A 16,606-nucleotide genomic window follows, 5' to 3' on the forward strand; every position below is an offset into this window, starting at 1 on the left:
TTGGCCTGCGTTTGTCATATGTCTTTGGTTGATGTGTTAGTTGGTTTCCCATTAGTCAACAGGATTCCGAAGAGAATTAATGGAAGAAGTTGGGTTTATTTTGCTTAGAGTTTGGGATTTTCCAGTCCATGATTTAGAGAAGAAACAACAGAGAAGCATATTAACTTCAAGGCTGTGCATTAGAAAAGAAAAGGAAAAGGCTGTGGTCCCACCATGTTCTTCAAGGATTCGCCTTCATGGCTACAAGATGTTCCTTACATCTTCCCTTTATAGAAAACAGTTCTTCAGTTTTCCAATACTATTGTGGGTTTGAGACTAAACCCCTAAGAAATGGGCTTCAAAGAACACTTATCTCAAAGACAGCAGTTGAATAATAGGAACTATAGAGGAGTATGTGCACTGTTGTCCTGAGTTTCAGAAGTAAATATACATCAGTTAAGAAAAACATCAGAAGGTCATGAAAGGTCACTTACCTACGGTGGTGGTTTTGTGTGCTTTTGGAATCTTTTCTGTCTAAATGCTATACAGCCGTCATCTTTAGTACTGGTTTAAAAATGTCTTAAGGTATTTTACTTACAAAGAACAGAAAGCTCAACTCAAATCTAACAAAAAATGAAGACATTTATTATTATGTATATTATACATGTCTTATATTATTACAGCAAAAGCCATGGTAGGATGAATTCACAAAGCTACGGTGAAGTAGAAAAATACATCATCTTGTCTGTGACTCCTTCATTTCAGCTTGACCTAAGGGAGATGAGCTGCCTTGATCATATTCAGCAGGAAGAAGGGAGGATGCTGCCCCATTCTCTGGAATATCAATCACTAAGGGATTCCCCATGGGTCAACACTGGGACAGCCTGTAGCAAGGGGCTTCTGTGTGGATTAGAAAAGACAGTTTTTACAAACACTCAAAGCACAGCTCCAGGCAGGGATTAGGAAAAGCTGCCTGTTCCAGTCTGGTCTGGTTCCAGGCTAAGGCTCAGTAGAGTTTAGGTACATGCCATTTTGCAATGCATAAACCATAAAATCATAGAGCAAGGGTCTTCTGTGGAATTGCATTTAATCCTGCACTGATAATTACTCTCAGATAAGAATAGTCGGAAAAATGCCATGCCAATGTTAAACTAATCAACGTCTTCCTCTGGGATGTGGGTTGGTATGAAGCCCTGGACCAAATCAGGTTTCCTTTTCATGGAAGGAAGAAGGGAAATGGATGCTAAGTAGGCAATCAAGGAGATTTACTATAATTTTAAAAATCAAAACGAGATTTATATGTGACTCAGAGAGTTAGTAGTAGGATCCCTAAAAAGCGATCTGTCTACACGAACAGAGCTTGCTTTCTTCCTGCGCTGTCTTCAGTCTGCTTTCTCAAACATTTCCATCTTCTTGCTCTCGGTCTCCCTGCCAGCATTTTGCCAGGACGATGAGCTGGAATGTGCCAACCATGAGTGTGTGCCACGCGACCTGTGGTGCGATGGATGGACAGATTGCTCAGACAGTTCAGATGAATGGGGCTGTGGTAAGTTTCTGGTCCTCGCCACCTGCCCTGCCTCCACATGCCTGTCAGTCATCTAAGCTAACGAATCCTAAATTACTTCCTGGGTTTTACCGATCAAGTTCATCTATTTCGTTTTACTGCTATAAAAGCTGACAGTGGTGACTCATGAGTGTTATTTCTAAGTAACAGAAAATCCCCCTCCCCAAGTTACTTCTTGATTTTAAATATCTATATCATATATACACATTATTTATGCATCCAAATGTTTGGAGGCACGCCATTTTTGGACTTAAGTTTTATTTATCACCCAAGTTCGAGAGTGGTGAATAATCAGTCATTCTTGGATCATTTACATCCTCAAGAAGAGGATGCAGAAGTGAATTCTTCATCTGACCTATGCCCTGCTCCTTATCCTAATGAGATTTCTGTCTAGTTCCTGCCATGGGCAGGACTCGAAGGCATCTCAGTCAATGCGACAGTCTGCCATCTTGATTAGCTGATGAATTCCCTCATTGTGCAAGCATCACTCCCCCAACTCACTCAGTCCCTAACTTAGTCTTCTGCATCCTCTGGCCAAATAAGGAGTTTATTGGTCCACAAATGACCTGTGGCTGATCCAGTGCGGAGGCTGGGGATTTGCACATAAACCACACCAATCATAAATGTCCACCACCCTCACGTACCCCTACTTTCAAATGCTGGGAAAAAAAGGGTGGAATTTCAAACCTTGCAATAATTTGGCTAATCCCTGTGTAAGTTCAAGTTCTCATAAAGAAAAGTCAAGATCTGCCTGTCTCTTTCATTAGAATCTGCAGTGTTTTGAAAGCAGTGCACAAAACTAATTTGGTTTTTTCAGTCTCCTGTCACATTGAGCGAGCACTGATTTTCACATAAAGGGTCGACCCCAAATAGTTCCCAACTAAAATAAATACGAATGAATGTATGCAGTCAGAGCAAAGACTTACAAACTTATGGTCTCTGGAGAAGAAGTGTTTTTAATTAGGCTTTCTCGAATTTTTCCCCCTCAGTGACCCTCTCTAAAAATGGGAACTCCTCCTCATTCCTGACTGTTCACAGATCTGCAAGAGATCACCACGTGTGTGCTGATGGCTGGCAGGAGACGTTGAGTCAGCTGGCCTGCAGGCAGATGGGTTTAGGGTAAGGTCAGTAGTGTGTAGTACTGATGAGGTTTTCAGAGGGCTCTGTGGATGTTAACAGTAATATCTTCCTTGTGAATGATGGAGAACTGGAAAATAAGAGCTCTCCAAAGCCCTTGAAATAAATCCTGTGTGAGGAACTTAATTTAATTCTAGGCACCTGCTCTAAAGAGTGTGGGCTGCAAACCTGTTATGACGAAGTCTCAAAAGTAAAGGAACTAATTGTATTTTTAGGCACTTGTGAAATGGAATACGTTCACTATTTATAAATGCATTAAGATGGTCTCCTCTGCGAGGCCTGGATGAAACACTTTTCATACCCCTTCCCTGGGGTTGTTGGGAATTTCTTTTTAAGAAATATACATTAATTAAAAATAAGACAAATTGGGGTTGGGGATTTAGCTCAGTGGTATAGCGCTTGCCTAGCAAGCACAAGGCCCTGGGTTCGGTCCCCAGCTCTGAAAAAAAGAACAAAAAAAAAAAAAAAAAGAAGGAAGGAAAGAAAGGAAGAAAGAAAATGAAAAAAATAAAACCAGTTGAGAAACAGAAGTCAAAGCTGCTGGTATTTCTATTTATCCTAAGTAGCACAGGAAATACACACCAAGGAGAGGCTCAGCGTTTTGCGTTTTAGTGGAATTAGACCCACCCATTTACATACCCAGAATGGAATGGAGTGTACACTCGCTGTTTTGTGAGGTGTTCTGTTTCAGGTCATTGGACCATAGAGAGTAATCCACACACAGGATGATGTATACACATGTAGCTGTTACATTATTATATGGCATTTTGATTTATTATGCTAATGGTATATGTGAGAATGGAGTATACGTATAGAAATGAGAAAAAGAAGAAGAGATCAGGGAGCCATGCGATTCTAAAACCCAGAGCTGATGGCATTTCCTGGGGTCCACTGAGCAAATGAAGATGTTTACAGTAACGAGCCATTTGACTCAGCAAGAAGCTGCATATTTTTGTTGCCCAAGTTTGAAGAATCATATCACTGTTAGCATCTTGTGCCCTTTGCTTCCGTGTAAAGACCCCCATCTTTAGAAATTTGAGTAGCTCCTACTAATTTATAATAGAACTTTAATCTTTTCCAGCATTAGAAAAAAATTGTAACTGTCATGATCCATTAAATTATTGTCCATTTTCATAATTTCTCTATTGTGTCTAAATGAAATGGGATATGATTTTGATTCAATAAATGAAAACCCCTTGAAAGTGCTTATCATGGTTCTCTCACCAAGACATAGGGGCATTGCTTAATAGGAGAATTCAATTACATACTGAGACTTCGCTCTATTGAGGGTTCTGAGGGTAAGTCAGACCTGAAAAGATTTACAAGGACAAAAGTTTTGACAAGCCACCTAAAATATAATTGTTGAACCACAAATAGAAGACCTCTTGTCTTAAATGTCTTACTTCGTTTTTCCGTATTTCTTGCATATTAGATTTTTATTGAGCTAAAATCCATGGGACAAATTTGACGATTTCAGTGACACTGAGCACAGTCACAATGTTTGCAGCTATTGTCTGGTTCCATAACATTTCTAGCACCGCAAAAGGAAACTATGTGGTCATACATAGTCACTGTCACTTGCCTTCCAGATGTAGTAAACCATTCATTTTCTCTCCACCTCTACACATTTCACTTCTACTCTGGATGTTTTAATAAGGAAGCTTATAGCATGTGATCTTTTTGTCTAGATAATATTCTCAACTCTCCGTGTTACAGTATGCACAATGTTTGTAGCTAAATATTTCATTGAATTGTTATACCCCATTTAGATCACGTGGTACACTTCCAGTGTTATACCACATTCAATTATCCCCTCGGATATTTGGGTTGTTTGCATTTTTTATTGCATATGAGATTTATAAATAATTCCTTTAACCATATATGGCAGCGAATACCTGCAGTCCCAACACTCAGGAAGCAGAGACAGGAGGATTGCTTCAAGTTTGAAGTCATCCTGCTGTGAGCTTCAAGGGCAGCTAGATCTACAGAGGCACTCTGAAACACAAGCTCACTTATTCTGTTTTCTCTCTTTCAATGACTCCAAGGGTGATATGTTAGTATTTAGGATATTTAATGCGCTAAAAGACATATAAATGTCTTCACTTTTGATAACTCTTATTTCACTGACAGGCCAGGAGAATATGAGGTAGAAATATAGTCCATGGGCGATAATTACTGACTGAATTCTTGGATAAATGAGTAAATAACACCAGGTCGTCTGGGAGAGCTTCTGTTCCCTGGGTCTCTAGACTAGAGGTGTTGTATAAGCTGATACTTCTGTTACTGATGCCGCAAACAAGCTCCACCCAACATTTTAATCTTCCAGTCAAAGTCCTTGATCGTGGAATCTTTCTAACCATGATGGGTCTACACTCCAGGTAGGAGGGGAAAGAAACTGGCTTTCCTTCTTGGTTTTCAGATTGGAGTGCCCCTTCTATTGGCTGGCCTTTAACTTTCAGGCATATTCTACTTCAAAAGTCAAATCTTAGAAGCAACCCTTAGCTAGTTGTGCTTACCCTCCATATTCTATTTCGTTTTGTAGAGTATGTGCTTATGAATGTTGATCTAAACTAGACTAGAGGATGCATAGGGGGACACCATCACTGGGCTCGATGGTGTAGTAAGAGAGACATATGGGAGACCAACAAAGGACATAGGTTTCATTTTATTATTTGACAATGACACAGACTTAGAGCAGAGCTTACAAATTTCCTATTTAAAGTACATAAAAAATTATGTTCAGCTCTAATCCTTGGGAAGATTCATTCTGTAAGCACAGTTTGAAAAAAGGAATATTTAGTATTCAGAAGTAAGTCACACTTCCTCTAAAAGGGTAGAGGACTTCATTGACTTCACTGGGTGGTTTATAAACTACTTTTTATTAAAAAAAATCACTTCTATGCCAAATTGTGTGTTTTCCGGGATTATACAGTAATATTTCTGGTAGAGGCAGCTGATTAAAAAGATGGTCATGGGCTTTATTTTCCAGACATGGATTCTATTATCCATGTTTTAGAGCAAAAATGGCAGACCCGTAATTAAGTGTTTGTCCAGGTGAAAAGATCTGGTGTTTTTGTTAAAATTGGAGACTTACTTTCATCTGTAGGTTGTTCCAGAGTTCACCCCAGCCTAGAAACACAATGCTTTGCTGGTTGGACAAAGGCATAAGTCAAGTCCCCGGATTCTTTTGACAGCACAATGTCTTCTACTTGCAGTATCCGAAACATATGCACATGTATTTAATGAACAATAAAATCAGGACTTATTCAGCCCTCTAATTCTTGCCAAATGCAGGGTTGAGACATCTGGCATTTGAGGATAAGTTTAGTGGGACAGGAACTTCTCTGTCTCCTGGCTCCACAAGTTCTACCTTTACCAAATGTGAGTTCATCTGGAAATCCACGTCTGGGATCTATTTGATTGGCAGAGTTTCTTTATGGAGTTAGCTGTAATCTGATTTTTTTCCCCCTTAACCTTTTAAAGTTAGTCAAAAGGAAAAAATATGTCTTTGGAGAATGTTTCTATATTTTGGGCAAAACCACAGTCAAAGACACCAGGTATTATGTGACCTAGTAGTCCCTAGTATTCCCTGTAAGGTTTATGTTGTCACCGCCTCCCCCTGGATTTACAGGGAAAGAACTGTTTACTTCAAGATGGTGGCCTTATTCACATGAAACTTGGAAGCTCTCTGTTCCTTACACTGGAAAGTCTAGCCCAGGATGCTGCTCTCATGCATATGAACATTGAGTAAGCATCTCCTGATAGTTACAAGGCTTCAAAGGTTGGGATATAACTTGGTAATCACAGAATTAATGCTTACCCTTAGCACTATTGTGGTGCTTTTTACCAGACTCACAGAGTTACAAAATCGGCACCGACTTCAAGATTCTTTTATCAGCCTCACCCCACTCTCCCCCCAACCCCCCAAAACACATGGCTAGTAGCAGCCGATTTGCTTACAGCTCCTGAGGACTATTAATGCATTTCTGCATCTGTGGAGTTTTCTACAGAGTACATTTCCCATAAGTAGAATCATATAATATCTGCTTTTGTGTCTCCTTTTTTCCATTTAGCATAGAGTTTCATAATAAATAGTCAATTGTAAGCTTTTGTATGAACGTACAATTTCAAGTTTCTTGGGCATTAAATACTGAGAAATGCAATTGCTATAGCCAATAGTAATTTATATTTAATTTTTTTGAAGTGCTGCCAAACTCTTTTCCAAAAGGGCTATCTCATTTTATACTCCCACCACCAATATATGAGTTATAATTCCTTTATATTCTTGTCAGCTCTGACTGCTAAGTACTTTTTTGATAGCTAGCCTAGTGGGAATGGTATGATATTTTCACTGTGAAATGTTATGGATTTGCATTTCCATAATTGCTAGTGATATCCAACACATTTAAAAAAAAAGTCTTCTGTTTCTACTTTAGATTTCCACAAAAAGGTAGAAGAACTCTTTATACTTAAAGATTCATTTATTTTCATTTTGTGTGAATTATGCTTGCTTGCTTAAATGTCTGTGTACCATGTCTGTGCTTGGTGCCTTGGAAACCAGAACAGGGCATTGGCCCTGGAATTGGAGTTAATAGAAGTCTTGACCACCACTTGAGTTCTGGGAACTAAACTGGGTCCTCTGCAAAAGCAGCTAGGGCTCTTAACCACTGAACTGTCTCTCCAGCCCGATAATTCTTTTTTTTATTAATTTTCTGAAAAATGTATGCATGTGTATAATATATTTTTATCACATTTACTCTTCATTCTCGTTTTTGTGTTTTTGTGTTTATGGACTAGGGAAAACCACCCTATATAACATAATCCAAGTTTTTCGTTGTTGTTGTTGTTGTCTTTGTTTTTTTTTTTTTTTTTTGTTTTTTTTTTACTTCTTGGTGAAAATGCCTACAGTACTGAGTAGATGTTTGCTTGTCTAAGGGAGAAGCCACATGAAGCAATCCCATGGAGTACCATGGCCTTCACAGAGCACGTTTACGGCATTTCTGGTACTCTGTGCTGTACGCATAGGGGATTAATTTCTTATACAGTCCTAAGAGGTTTGTGGTTCAACATCAAGGTGGAAAGAAAATCTAGAGTGTAATGTGTGTATTTATAGTGTTCGCTAGAATGTTGTATTCTGAGTAAAAGAGAATCATTTTCCTGAAAATGTATACCTAGGAAGAGGATTTGTTTGTTTGTTTGTTGTTTAAGTTCTTCCATGAATCTACGTGATAGCAACTTTGAAAACAAGGAATTTTGAGATCTATGAGCAAACTGAATTTCAAAGCCTGTTAGTTGAGTCTGTGAATAATTTAGGAAGTGGAACTTCTCAGTGAGGTAGAGAAAGTCGCCATTATTAACTGCAGTGGAATGAGGCAGGATCCGGTCAATCAGATTTGTTCCCTCTCACATTACACTGGGTTGTAAACAAGTCATAGTTAAAATAGATTGCCACCATGAAATGGTGGTCATGCTCATCATGAAAACCAGCTTCCCTGAGGTCTCCAAAACCAAGTAGGATCCAGTGCTAGTTTTCACCCTTTTAGTCTTAACCCCCGTAACAAGACCAACCATGAACCATGAAATTCAGGAGCAGGAATGACCGTGGCTCACACAAATCCACTGGGATAGCAGATTCCCAGGGCATTCCAGTGGTTAGAGCATTGATTCGGACATGCACATAGATGAAACCTGAGAACATGGTGCAAGTTAAGTGACCTTCAACATTTGGCCCAAGAGGACTTGAATAGTTCCTTCCTTCCTTCCTTCCTTCCTTCCTTCCTTCCTTCCTTCCTTCCTTCCTTCCTTCCTTCTCTCTCTCTCTCTCTCTCTCTCTCTCTCTCTCTCTCTCTCTCTCTTTCTCTTTTTTGAAATTTTTATTGGATTTTTTATTTATATTTCAAATGTATCACCTTTCCTGGTTTCCTGTCCATAAGCTCTCTATCCCATCCCCCCCTCTTCCTTGTTCTATGAGGGTATTCCCCCACCCATTCCCCCACCCATTCCCCCACCCCTTCCCACTTCCTCACTTTGACATTCCCCTACCCTGGGGGGTCAACCCTTGGCAGGACCAAGGGCTTCTCCTCCCATTGGTGCTCAACTATAGAAAGCTGTTACATACCAGCATCCTTTTGAAATGGTAGTGGGCACTCCCAGTGATGGCTGAGTTTCTAATCGTAGGTCTTCTTCCTGTTGTCTTTTAAAAAATACCTCCAAGTCAGCACATGTATACTATCTTATCTCAAAACCATGTGTCTTTATTATATTACAATCTGGACAGAAAGACCAGTTCTTTTATTCTAGCATTGTATAACCTGTTATACCTTGCCCACCTTAAAGTTTTTTCTTTGCTAACTAAGTATTAGACAAACTTACCTGCTTACTGCTACTCTAACACTCCAAATCCCTTCCAGTGAGACAGCTTTCCATCCTGCTCTTCCTGCCTCCAATTCTGATCACTCACCCCTAAGCCCACATCGTCTTGTCTCCCACATGGATGAATCAGAGATGCTGTGGGGCTGGGGCAGCCTCCACTCTACTCTATTTCTTGACTGCATCTTTTTTGAAGCCCTTATCCAGTACCTCAAATAGCTTTTGTAAAAGAATTGTTTGTCTGTTTCTCTCACTGAAATAATAGCTATTAATTTCTTGTTTCAATTTCCATTTTTCTTTATTAACTCAGCTATCCATTTTGATGTCTGCCCGAGTGCACCATTCATTTAAATTCTCTTGAAGTAACATTTGTTTTGGGGTCCCAAACCATCTGATAGCTAATACTACTTGTTTGAACATGACTGGTTAATCCCATCTCATAAACATAAATCAAGTTTACTTTTCATGTCCTCTTTTAACTTTTTTACATTACTCAAAAGCTAGCAAACAAAGGGCCATGTAAATTCCTAATCCCAGGGCTCAGTAATCTTTTAAAATATTTCACTTAACGTCCCTGGTATCAGGCAAACCATTTATCTGCATTCTCCTGCTTTGAAACACACGGCTCTTCCTTTCCACGAACCTGTTTACTTTCCATCTATCCCTGGAAGACAAATGAGGTCGCGTCTTTGAACATGACCTTCTCTTCTTGGCTGAGGTGAAGGTACATTAATCAAAACCAGATGAAAGTTCCGCACTCCCAGGTCCTTAGGAGTGGTCGGAGATACCTAAGGTTCTTCAGCAAGATGTGTGTCAGTTGGTCCAGGGGGAAACGTCTTTTCCTTTTGGTCACAATGTTGATCGAACACTTACTTTTTATTGCTATTCGAGGCCAGTGCCCCAACTTGTAGGAAAGTCAGCCGAGGACAGGAAGACCATTGCTCCATCTTCCTCCCTCCCACGATGCAGAAAGGAGTGGAGATCAGAGCTGCAGAGTCGAGGGCATTAGTTCCCCAGCACCAGCCCTCTGAAAGATGAGCACATCCCTCTGTAGGCTGAGGTCACCCCTACTCTGACACTCAGGTACTACAGTGCTGGCCTCCACACTCAGCTGCTGTGTTGTTCTGTGGTGGCGGTGGTTTTTGATACAGTACTATATTAAGTCCATTACAATGTAAAGTTTTCTCAATTTTGAATTCTTTATCTACAGAGCCCCATGCTGTTTAGATTTCCTACTAGAATCAAGTTGTGTGCATGTTTAGAAGCATTTTCTATGCTTCCAAAGTCCCTAAAGAAGGAAGGAAAGGGCATGTGACAAGACAAGGCACTTTCATTACAGGGTTAGCTTTAACTCTTGTTTCCAGGCTCCTAAAGAAAGGAATGGCCCATTGAAATGGAAACTGGTTATCTCCAGCCTTACACGACAATAAGAATAAGCCAAAAAGTGAGCGTTTACTTTAACACCAAAATCAAGGTGCTGTTCATAAAATGCTCGAGTCTTTATTTGCTAAAAAGTAAAAGTGATGCCCTAAAAGGTATCAAAAGAGAAATGGGGTTTTTTCCAACAAAATATCCTGAGAGACAAAGAATATAGTTACACGAAAAAATACCTATCACAACGTATTCAGTTATTTAAAACAGGTTTATTATCAAATAGTATTTTAATTTATAACATTTATAGTTGACTGCTGTTTGTAACTTAAATGTTCTAAATACTGTTATTAATGTTCTAATAATGTTCAATATATTTAATTGATAGTTATGATTGGTAAACACTTTACTTCACTTATAATTTTGTAACTTTTCATACTGAAATTGATTACTCTGCTTTTAATATTTATGAGATGTGAATACCTCGATTTAATGCTATAAGGTAATACCTCTCTTCTCTGTCCTTAAAAGTGATTTTGTCATTGTACCTGTAGATCATGCCCAATATAATTATTATATTCCACCTCTGACATAGACAAATAGATTGTAAGATAAGAAAACTGTCCATTTTCGGTTGGAATTTTTAATTTATGGTTTACTAGAAAGATAGACTTAGACGTCATGCCTACTTGAAATATTTATAGTGAAGAGAGTTGTGCTGTAGCAAGTATAAGCTGAGCTGTCCGAAAAGGAATGACTCAATAGTAGTGTTCATTTATGTTTGTCTGAAACCCATTAATGCCATTCTGTCAAAATCTTAGCTTGTTCTTTAGTTTGATAAGTAACTTAATCAGCCTTCAATTGTTTGTCTTGTAGTAGGCCTGGAGTCATATAAATTTTATCTATAAAATTTTATCTTATCAATAAGATAATGATATGATAGGGTTCAAATAATATTTGGGAATCTGGGTTCTGAGGATTCTCATGGAACGGTTCTATATTCTCAACAGGATACTTGTACATTTCCTACACAAGCATGTGCACTGAGAACAAACACTAGGGTTCTTTTTCCCCAGCAACAGACACACTGGGACAGAGTTTATTGTTGTGGGTGTGTGTAAGCCATTGCTGCTCTCTTGTTGCCTAGGGCCAGGGTCCCTATCTTTTGGAGACTTGTGCACATTGGTGTGTTTAAAGTAAGCAAGTCCAGTTAAAACTGAATCGTGGGTTATCTGATATCATTTACACACAAAGCGCACTGATAAAGATGGAGCTAGAATGGGCTGTCGTCTAGTGATCTGATGACTGTTCCTGCCAGAGTACTATGGGATGGGACTGGGAGATATGGCTCAGCAGTCAAACGCTTGACTAGCGTGAGACCTGGGATCGATGGCTTCCCCAAAACAAAACAGAATGTCATTTCAGAACTCTTGAGTAAACTTCGTCATCTCATTTCAACAGCGGGAACAATGACACATTTGTGGATGTCTTCTGCAGCTGCACAAACCCCCAAAAGCAGATTTTTAGGTGAAATACAGTTGGCTTGCTTTCTACAGGAGATTATTCTAGTCCTGTGGATTCACTGTGTGTACTAGTGAGTCCTGTGGATTCACTGTGTTTACTAGTGAGTCCTGTGGATTCACTGTGTTTACTAGTGAGTCCTGTGGATTCACTGTGTTTACTGGTGAGTCCTGTGGATTCACTGTGTTTACTGGTGAGTCCTGTGGATTCACTGTGTGTACTGGTGAGTCCTGTGGATTCACTGTGTTTACTGGTGAGTCCTGTGGATTCACTGTGTTTACTGGTGAGTCCTGTGGATTCACTGTGTTTACTGGTGAGTCCTGTGGATTCACTGTGTTTACTGGTGAGTCCTGTGGATTCACTGTGTTTACTGGTGAGTCCTGTGGATTCACTGTGTTTACTGGTGAGTCCTGTGGATTCACTGTGTTTACTGGTGAGTCCTGTGGATTCACTGTGTTTACTAGTGAGTCCTGTGGATTCACTGTGTTTACTGGTGAGTCCTGTGGATTCACTGTGTTTACTGGTGAGTCCTGTGGATTCACTGTGTTTACTAGTGAGTCCTGTGGATTCACTGATTTTGTCTAGTAATGAGCCGTAGGATAGGACAGCATCACCAGTGTTGAAGGATTTAGTTTTGTGTACGAGGAACATCAGAATGCAAGGAAAACTAATTTTTTTTTAAAATAACAAGCACTCTCTTTTGCCTAATGATGAGCTTCTCCAACTTTCCATTTGATGTAACTGAGGTATAAGCTAGTTGCGTTTCTTCTTGGAAGCTTGTGAGGGAATGGTAAAGCACACAGTGCTTCATGGGACCTTTCCCCAAAGTAACTAAAGGGCCTGGCCCTTTTCCTAACTCCCCCCACCCACTAATCATGCTCCAGCCAAATCCTCCTGAATAAAATTCTTTTCTTGAAATATTGATTTATGATGTGATATATTTTTATGAAATCAATCCTAAATAATGATAACACCTGTTCAAAGATCATTATACTTTGAAGATTTACCCAGCATTTCTCTTATATTAGAGAACCATCTGTGACTGAACTGGTCCAAGGGCAGGAAGGCCAGCAGTGGCTGAGGTTGCACTCCAGCTGGGAGAATCTCAATGGGAGCACCCTGCAGGAGCTGCTGGTGCACAGGTAAGAAACCCCCCACGGCAGCCATGTGTGTGCACATTACAGAGTCAGGGATGACCAGGGGGTGTTTCCTCTATTTCAAACAAGCAAACACACTTGCCACACCAGTAAATAACTTTCACAGAATATCTGTTACCTTTTACATTTGAACATTAGTGGACTCTTTAGAGACAGGATGAATTTTATTTTGACAAATTTCATATTTAGTCAGAACGACAGGACCCATTATGTTAGAAGAATGTCTCATTTTGAGGTGAACTCTCACATCTGTAGTTTCTACAAATACTGTGTGGGACTAGTTAATGGAAAATTAAGTTAGAGTCTGAGAAGATAATAAACACAAATCAAAACTAAAGTCAGGTAGCTTTGACTTCTCTTTTTTTATTTTTTTAATTTTTTATTAAAGTGAGTATTTCTTATTTACATTTCAAATGTTATTCCCTTTCCCGGTTTCTGAGCCAACATCCCCCTAACTACTTCCCCTCCCCTTCTATATGGGTGTTCCCCTCTGCATCCTCCCCCCATTACCGCCCTCCCCCCAACAATCATGTTCACTGGGGGTTCAGTCTTAGCAGGACCCAGGGCTTCCCCTTCCACTGGTGCTCTTACTAGGATATTCATTGCTACCTATGAGGTCAGAGTCCAGGGTCAGTCCATGTATAGTCTTTAGGTAGTGGCTTAGTCCCTGGAAGCTCTGGTTGCTTGGCATTGTTGTGCATATGGGGTCTCGAGCCCCTTCAAGGTCTTCCAGTCCTTTCTCTGATTCCTTCAACGGGGGTCCCGTTCTCAGTTCAGTGGTTTGCTGCTGGCATTCGCCTCTGTATTTGCTGTATTCTGGCTGTGTCTCTCAGGAGAGATCTACATCTGGTTCCTGTCAGTCTGCACTTCTTTGCTTCATCCATCTTATCTACTTTGGTGGCTGTATATGTATGGGCCACATGTGGGGCAGGCTCTGAATGGGTGTTCCTTCTGCCTCTGTTCTAAACTTTGCCTCCCTATTCCCTCCCAAGGGTATTCTTTTCCCCTTTTACAGAAGGAGTGAAGCATTCTCATTTTGGTCATCCTTCTTGAGTTTCATGTGTTCTGTGCATCTAGGGTAATTCAAGCATTTGGTCTAATATCCACTTATCAATGAGTGCATACCATGTGTGTTTTTCTGTGATTGGGTTACCTCACTCAGGATGATATTTTCCAGTTCCCTCCATTAGCTTTGACTTCTCTTAAATGATGACGTATTAAACAAGTTCCTCTTCTTTATGAATGGGCTGAAAGAGGAATGTAAGGAAGGAATGGGTTTCTTTTAAGATTTGTTTTAATTTATGCATATGCAGGTGAGAACAGATGCTTTGTGGTTCTTGAGATATAATCCACCTATCATTTCCATTTTGTAGTCTGATAAATTAGCTTGCCTTTTCTATCACTCACCATTGCTAGGCTGTGGCCTTTGAGATAATTGTTTAAATATTCTTAAATCTAACCCTTCATTTCCTTGACTGTTAAAATAAGATAGTTTTAATTAAGGAGTTTATTTTAAGGAATTAATGGGTCATGAGGCCAGAGGGGTCCCAGAACTCTGAGGGACAGGCCTCCTGATGTGACTTCTGAGTATATAAGCCAGGTCTTCAGCTAGAGTTCTGCATGCCTTGAATGACTGAGGCTCCTTATTTTTATTCATAATAAGATCATTTTTGTGGCCCATCCACTGGCTCAAAGTTAAGGCTTCATGCATGCTAGACAAGCACTTTACCACTGAGCTTTTCTCCCTGCCCACGGAATGGCTTCTTATTTGACACATTACATTACAGATACTCGCCAGGTGGTCTTAGCTAGATTGACCCATTACACTTTAAGAATCACAAAGAAAAAGGGAAAAGGTGATCCTTCACCCCTCAGGAAATCTGAAGACTTCCTCTTGGTCAAAATCCGCCCCCAAATTTCTAATAACTTTGTCAAATGAAGTACTTGCTCTAAACCAATGACCTAAGTCTTTCAACACAATAATGTTCCTGTAAGCTGGAATGGGAAAAGCCTTTCCCAGTCAAACAGAGGAACAGAGGAACCATTCTCCTTTGGGGACTTGTAGACCTGGCTCACTGACTAAGTGAGTTGCTATGTAACAAGTTTGCTACAAAGAGTACAATCTTTATGACTCTCTACACAAAAAGTGTAATTTTTTAAAATGTAATAACTAAATTTACCACTAATTTTTGAATGTCATTTTTATATTAGGTCTGGGGCTAATCTCAGGAGTATAAAATTTAATGAAAGTAAAGAAAGACATAATCCCAAACAACTTAAATCATTTGAGTACAATCAGAGATTAGAAGGAAGTATAAAACATAATTTCAGATATCAAGGGGACAAGGCTTAGAGAGAGAGCTCAGTTGATAAAGAGTCTGCTGTCTAAACATAAACATAATAAACCCTGGTTAGTCACACTAGGAATAACAAAACCAAGGGTCTAGGGAAATATGACTTTAGAGTGCAGGAGGTAGAAAGAAAACTAGACTTTTATGTGTTGTATAATTAATCTTTTGCCAGTATTTACAGATGACTAAAAACAAATTCATTTTTAAAAATGAAAATACAGTACATTTTCAAAAGGGAAGATTTATGGTGTGTGGAAGTGGTATATATATATAAAGGTTGATTTCTTTTGATAGGAGAAATCAAGGATTAATAGTATTTTTTACAAGTCCCAAGTGTTTGTAATTTACATGATGAAAAAAACTTTTGATGGATGGAAAATTATTTGCTGACTACCATTTAACTTAGCCTAAACTGAATTCTTTTGTTCAACCACGCGCGTGCACACACACACACACACACACACACACACACACGAGAGAGAGAGAGAGAAAGAGAGAGAGACAGAGAGAGAGACAGAGAGAGAGACAGAGAGAGAGAGAGAGAGAGAGAGAGAGAGAGAGAGAGAGAGAGAGGAAGTTTGCCTATGGTTTTGTACTTAGGGAGGCCAGTAAGGCCACTTCCAATTATGAGTGCCTACTAGTTCTAGCTGTGCCCCCTGGGATTATAGATAATAAATTCAAGCTCACTTTGCCCTGTCATCTCTTCTTCTTCTTTTTTTTTTTTTTTTGGTTCTTTTTTTCGGAGCTGGGGACCGAACCCAGGGCCTTGCACTTCCTAGGCAAGCGCTCTACCACTGAGCTAAATCCCCAGCCCCCTGTCATCTCTTCTTATAACCACAGTTTAACTTTGATAATCTGGGCAAGATTTTTTTTCAGTTTACATATCCTTCATCCTTGATCTTCTACTTTAAAATGTAGAGTAATATTTTCTACCTCTCAGTCCATATCTCAGGGTTTTTTGGAGGATGGAGGTAGGGAGGTATCTGGCCTTTCATCCTTCACCATAGATTCTGTCAACTAAGATGATGTAAGAAGCTTCATGATAAGAATTTCTCTTTCCACAAATGTGACATCTTGTTACGATATCAAATAAAGTGAAACAGGTAGTGTATATGCTTCCAAAGTGGTCTCCGACCACACCTGTGCCCCGAGACGTC

At 39.7% G+C, this 16,606-nt stretch overlaps 1 protein-coding gene across 6 annotated transcripts in view; it reads left to right on the top strand.

Moving 5' to 3' along the window:
- Positions 1–16,606, top strand: part of Corin (corin, serine peptidase) — a 230,059-nt gene that overhangs the window by 196,941 nt on the left and 16,512 nt on the right. For all 6 annotated transcript variants that reach the window (XM_008770139.4, NM_182473.2, XM_063272920.1 and 3 more), the window contains 3 exons: positions 1,415–1,525; positions 2,533–2,662; positions 12,970–13,083. In XM_008770139.4, the coding sequence (XP_008768361.1) occupies positions 1,415–1,525; positions 2,533–2,662; positions 12,970–13,083 (355 nt within the window). The remainder of the gene's footprint in view (positions 1–1,414; positions 1,526–2,532; positions 2,663–12,969; positions 13,084–16,606) is intronic.

This window comes from Rattus norvegicus, chromosome 14, assembly GCF_036323735.1.
Source record: "Rattus norvegicus strain BN/NHsdMcwi chromosome 14, GRCr8, whole genome shotgun sequence".
Lineage (NCBI taxonomy): Eukaryota > Metazoa > Chordata > Mammalia > Rodentia > Muridae > Rattus > Rattus norvegicus.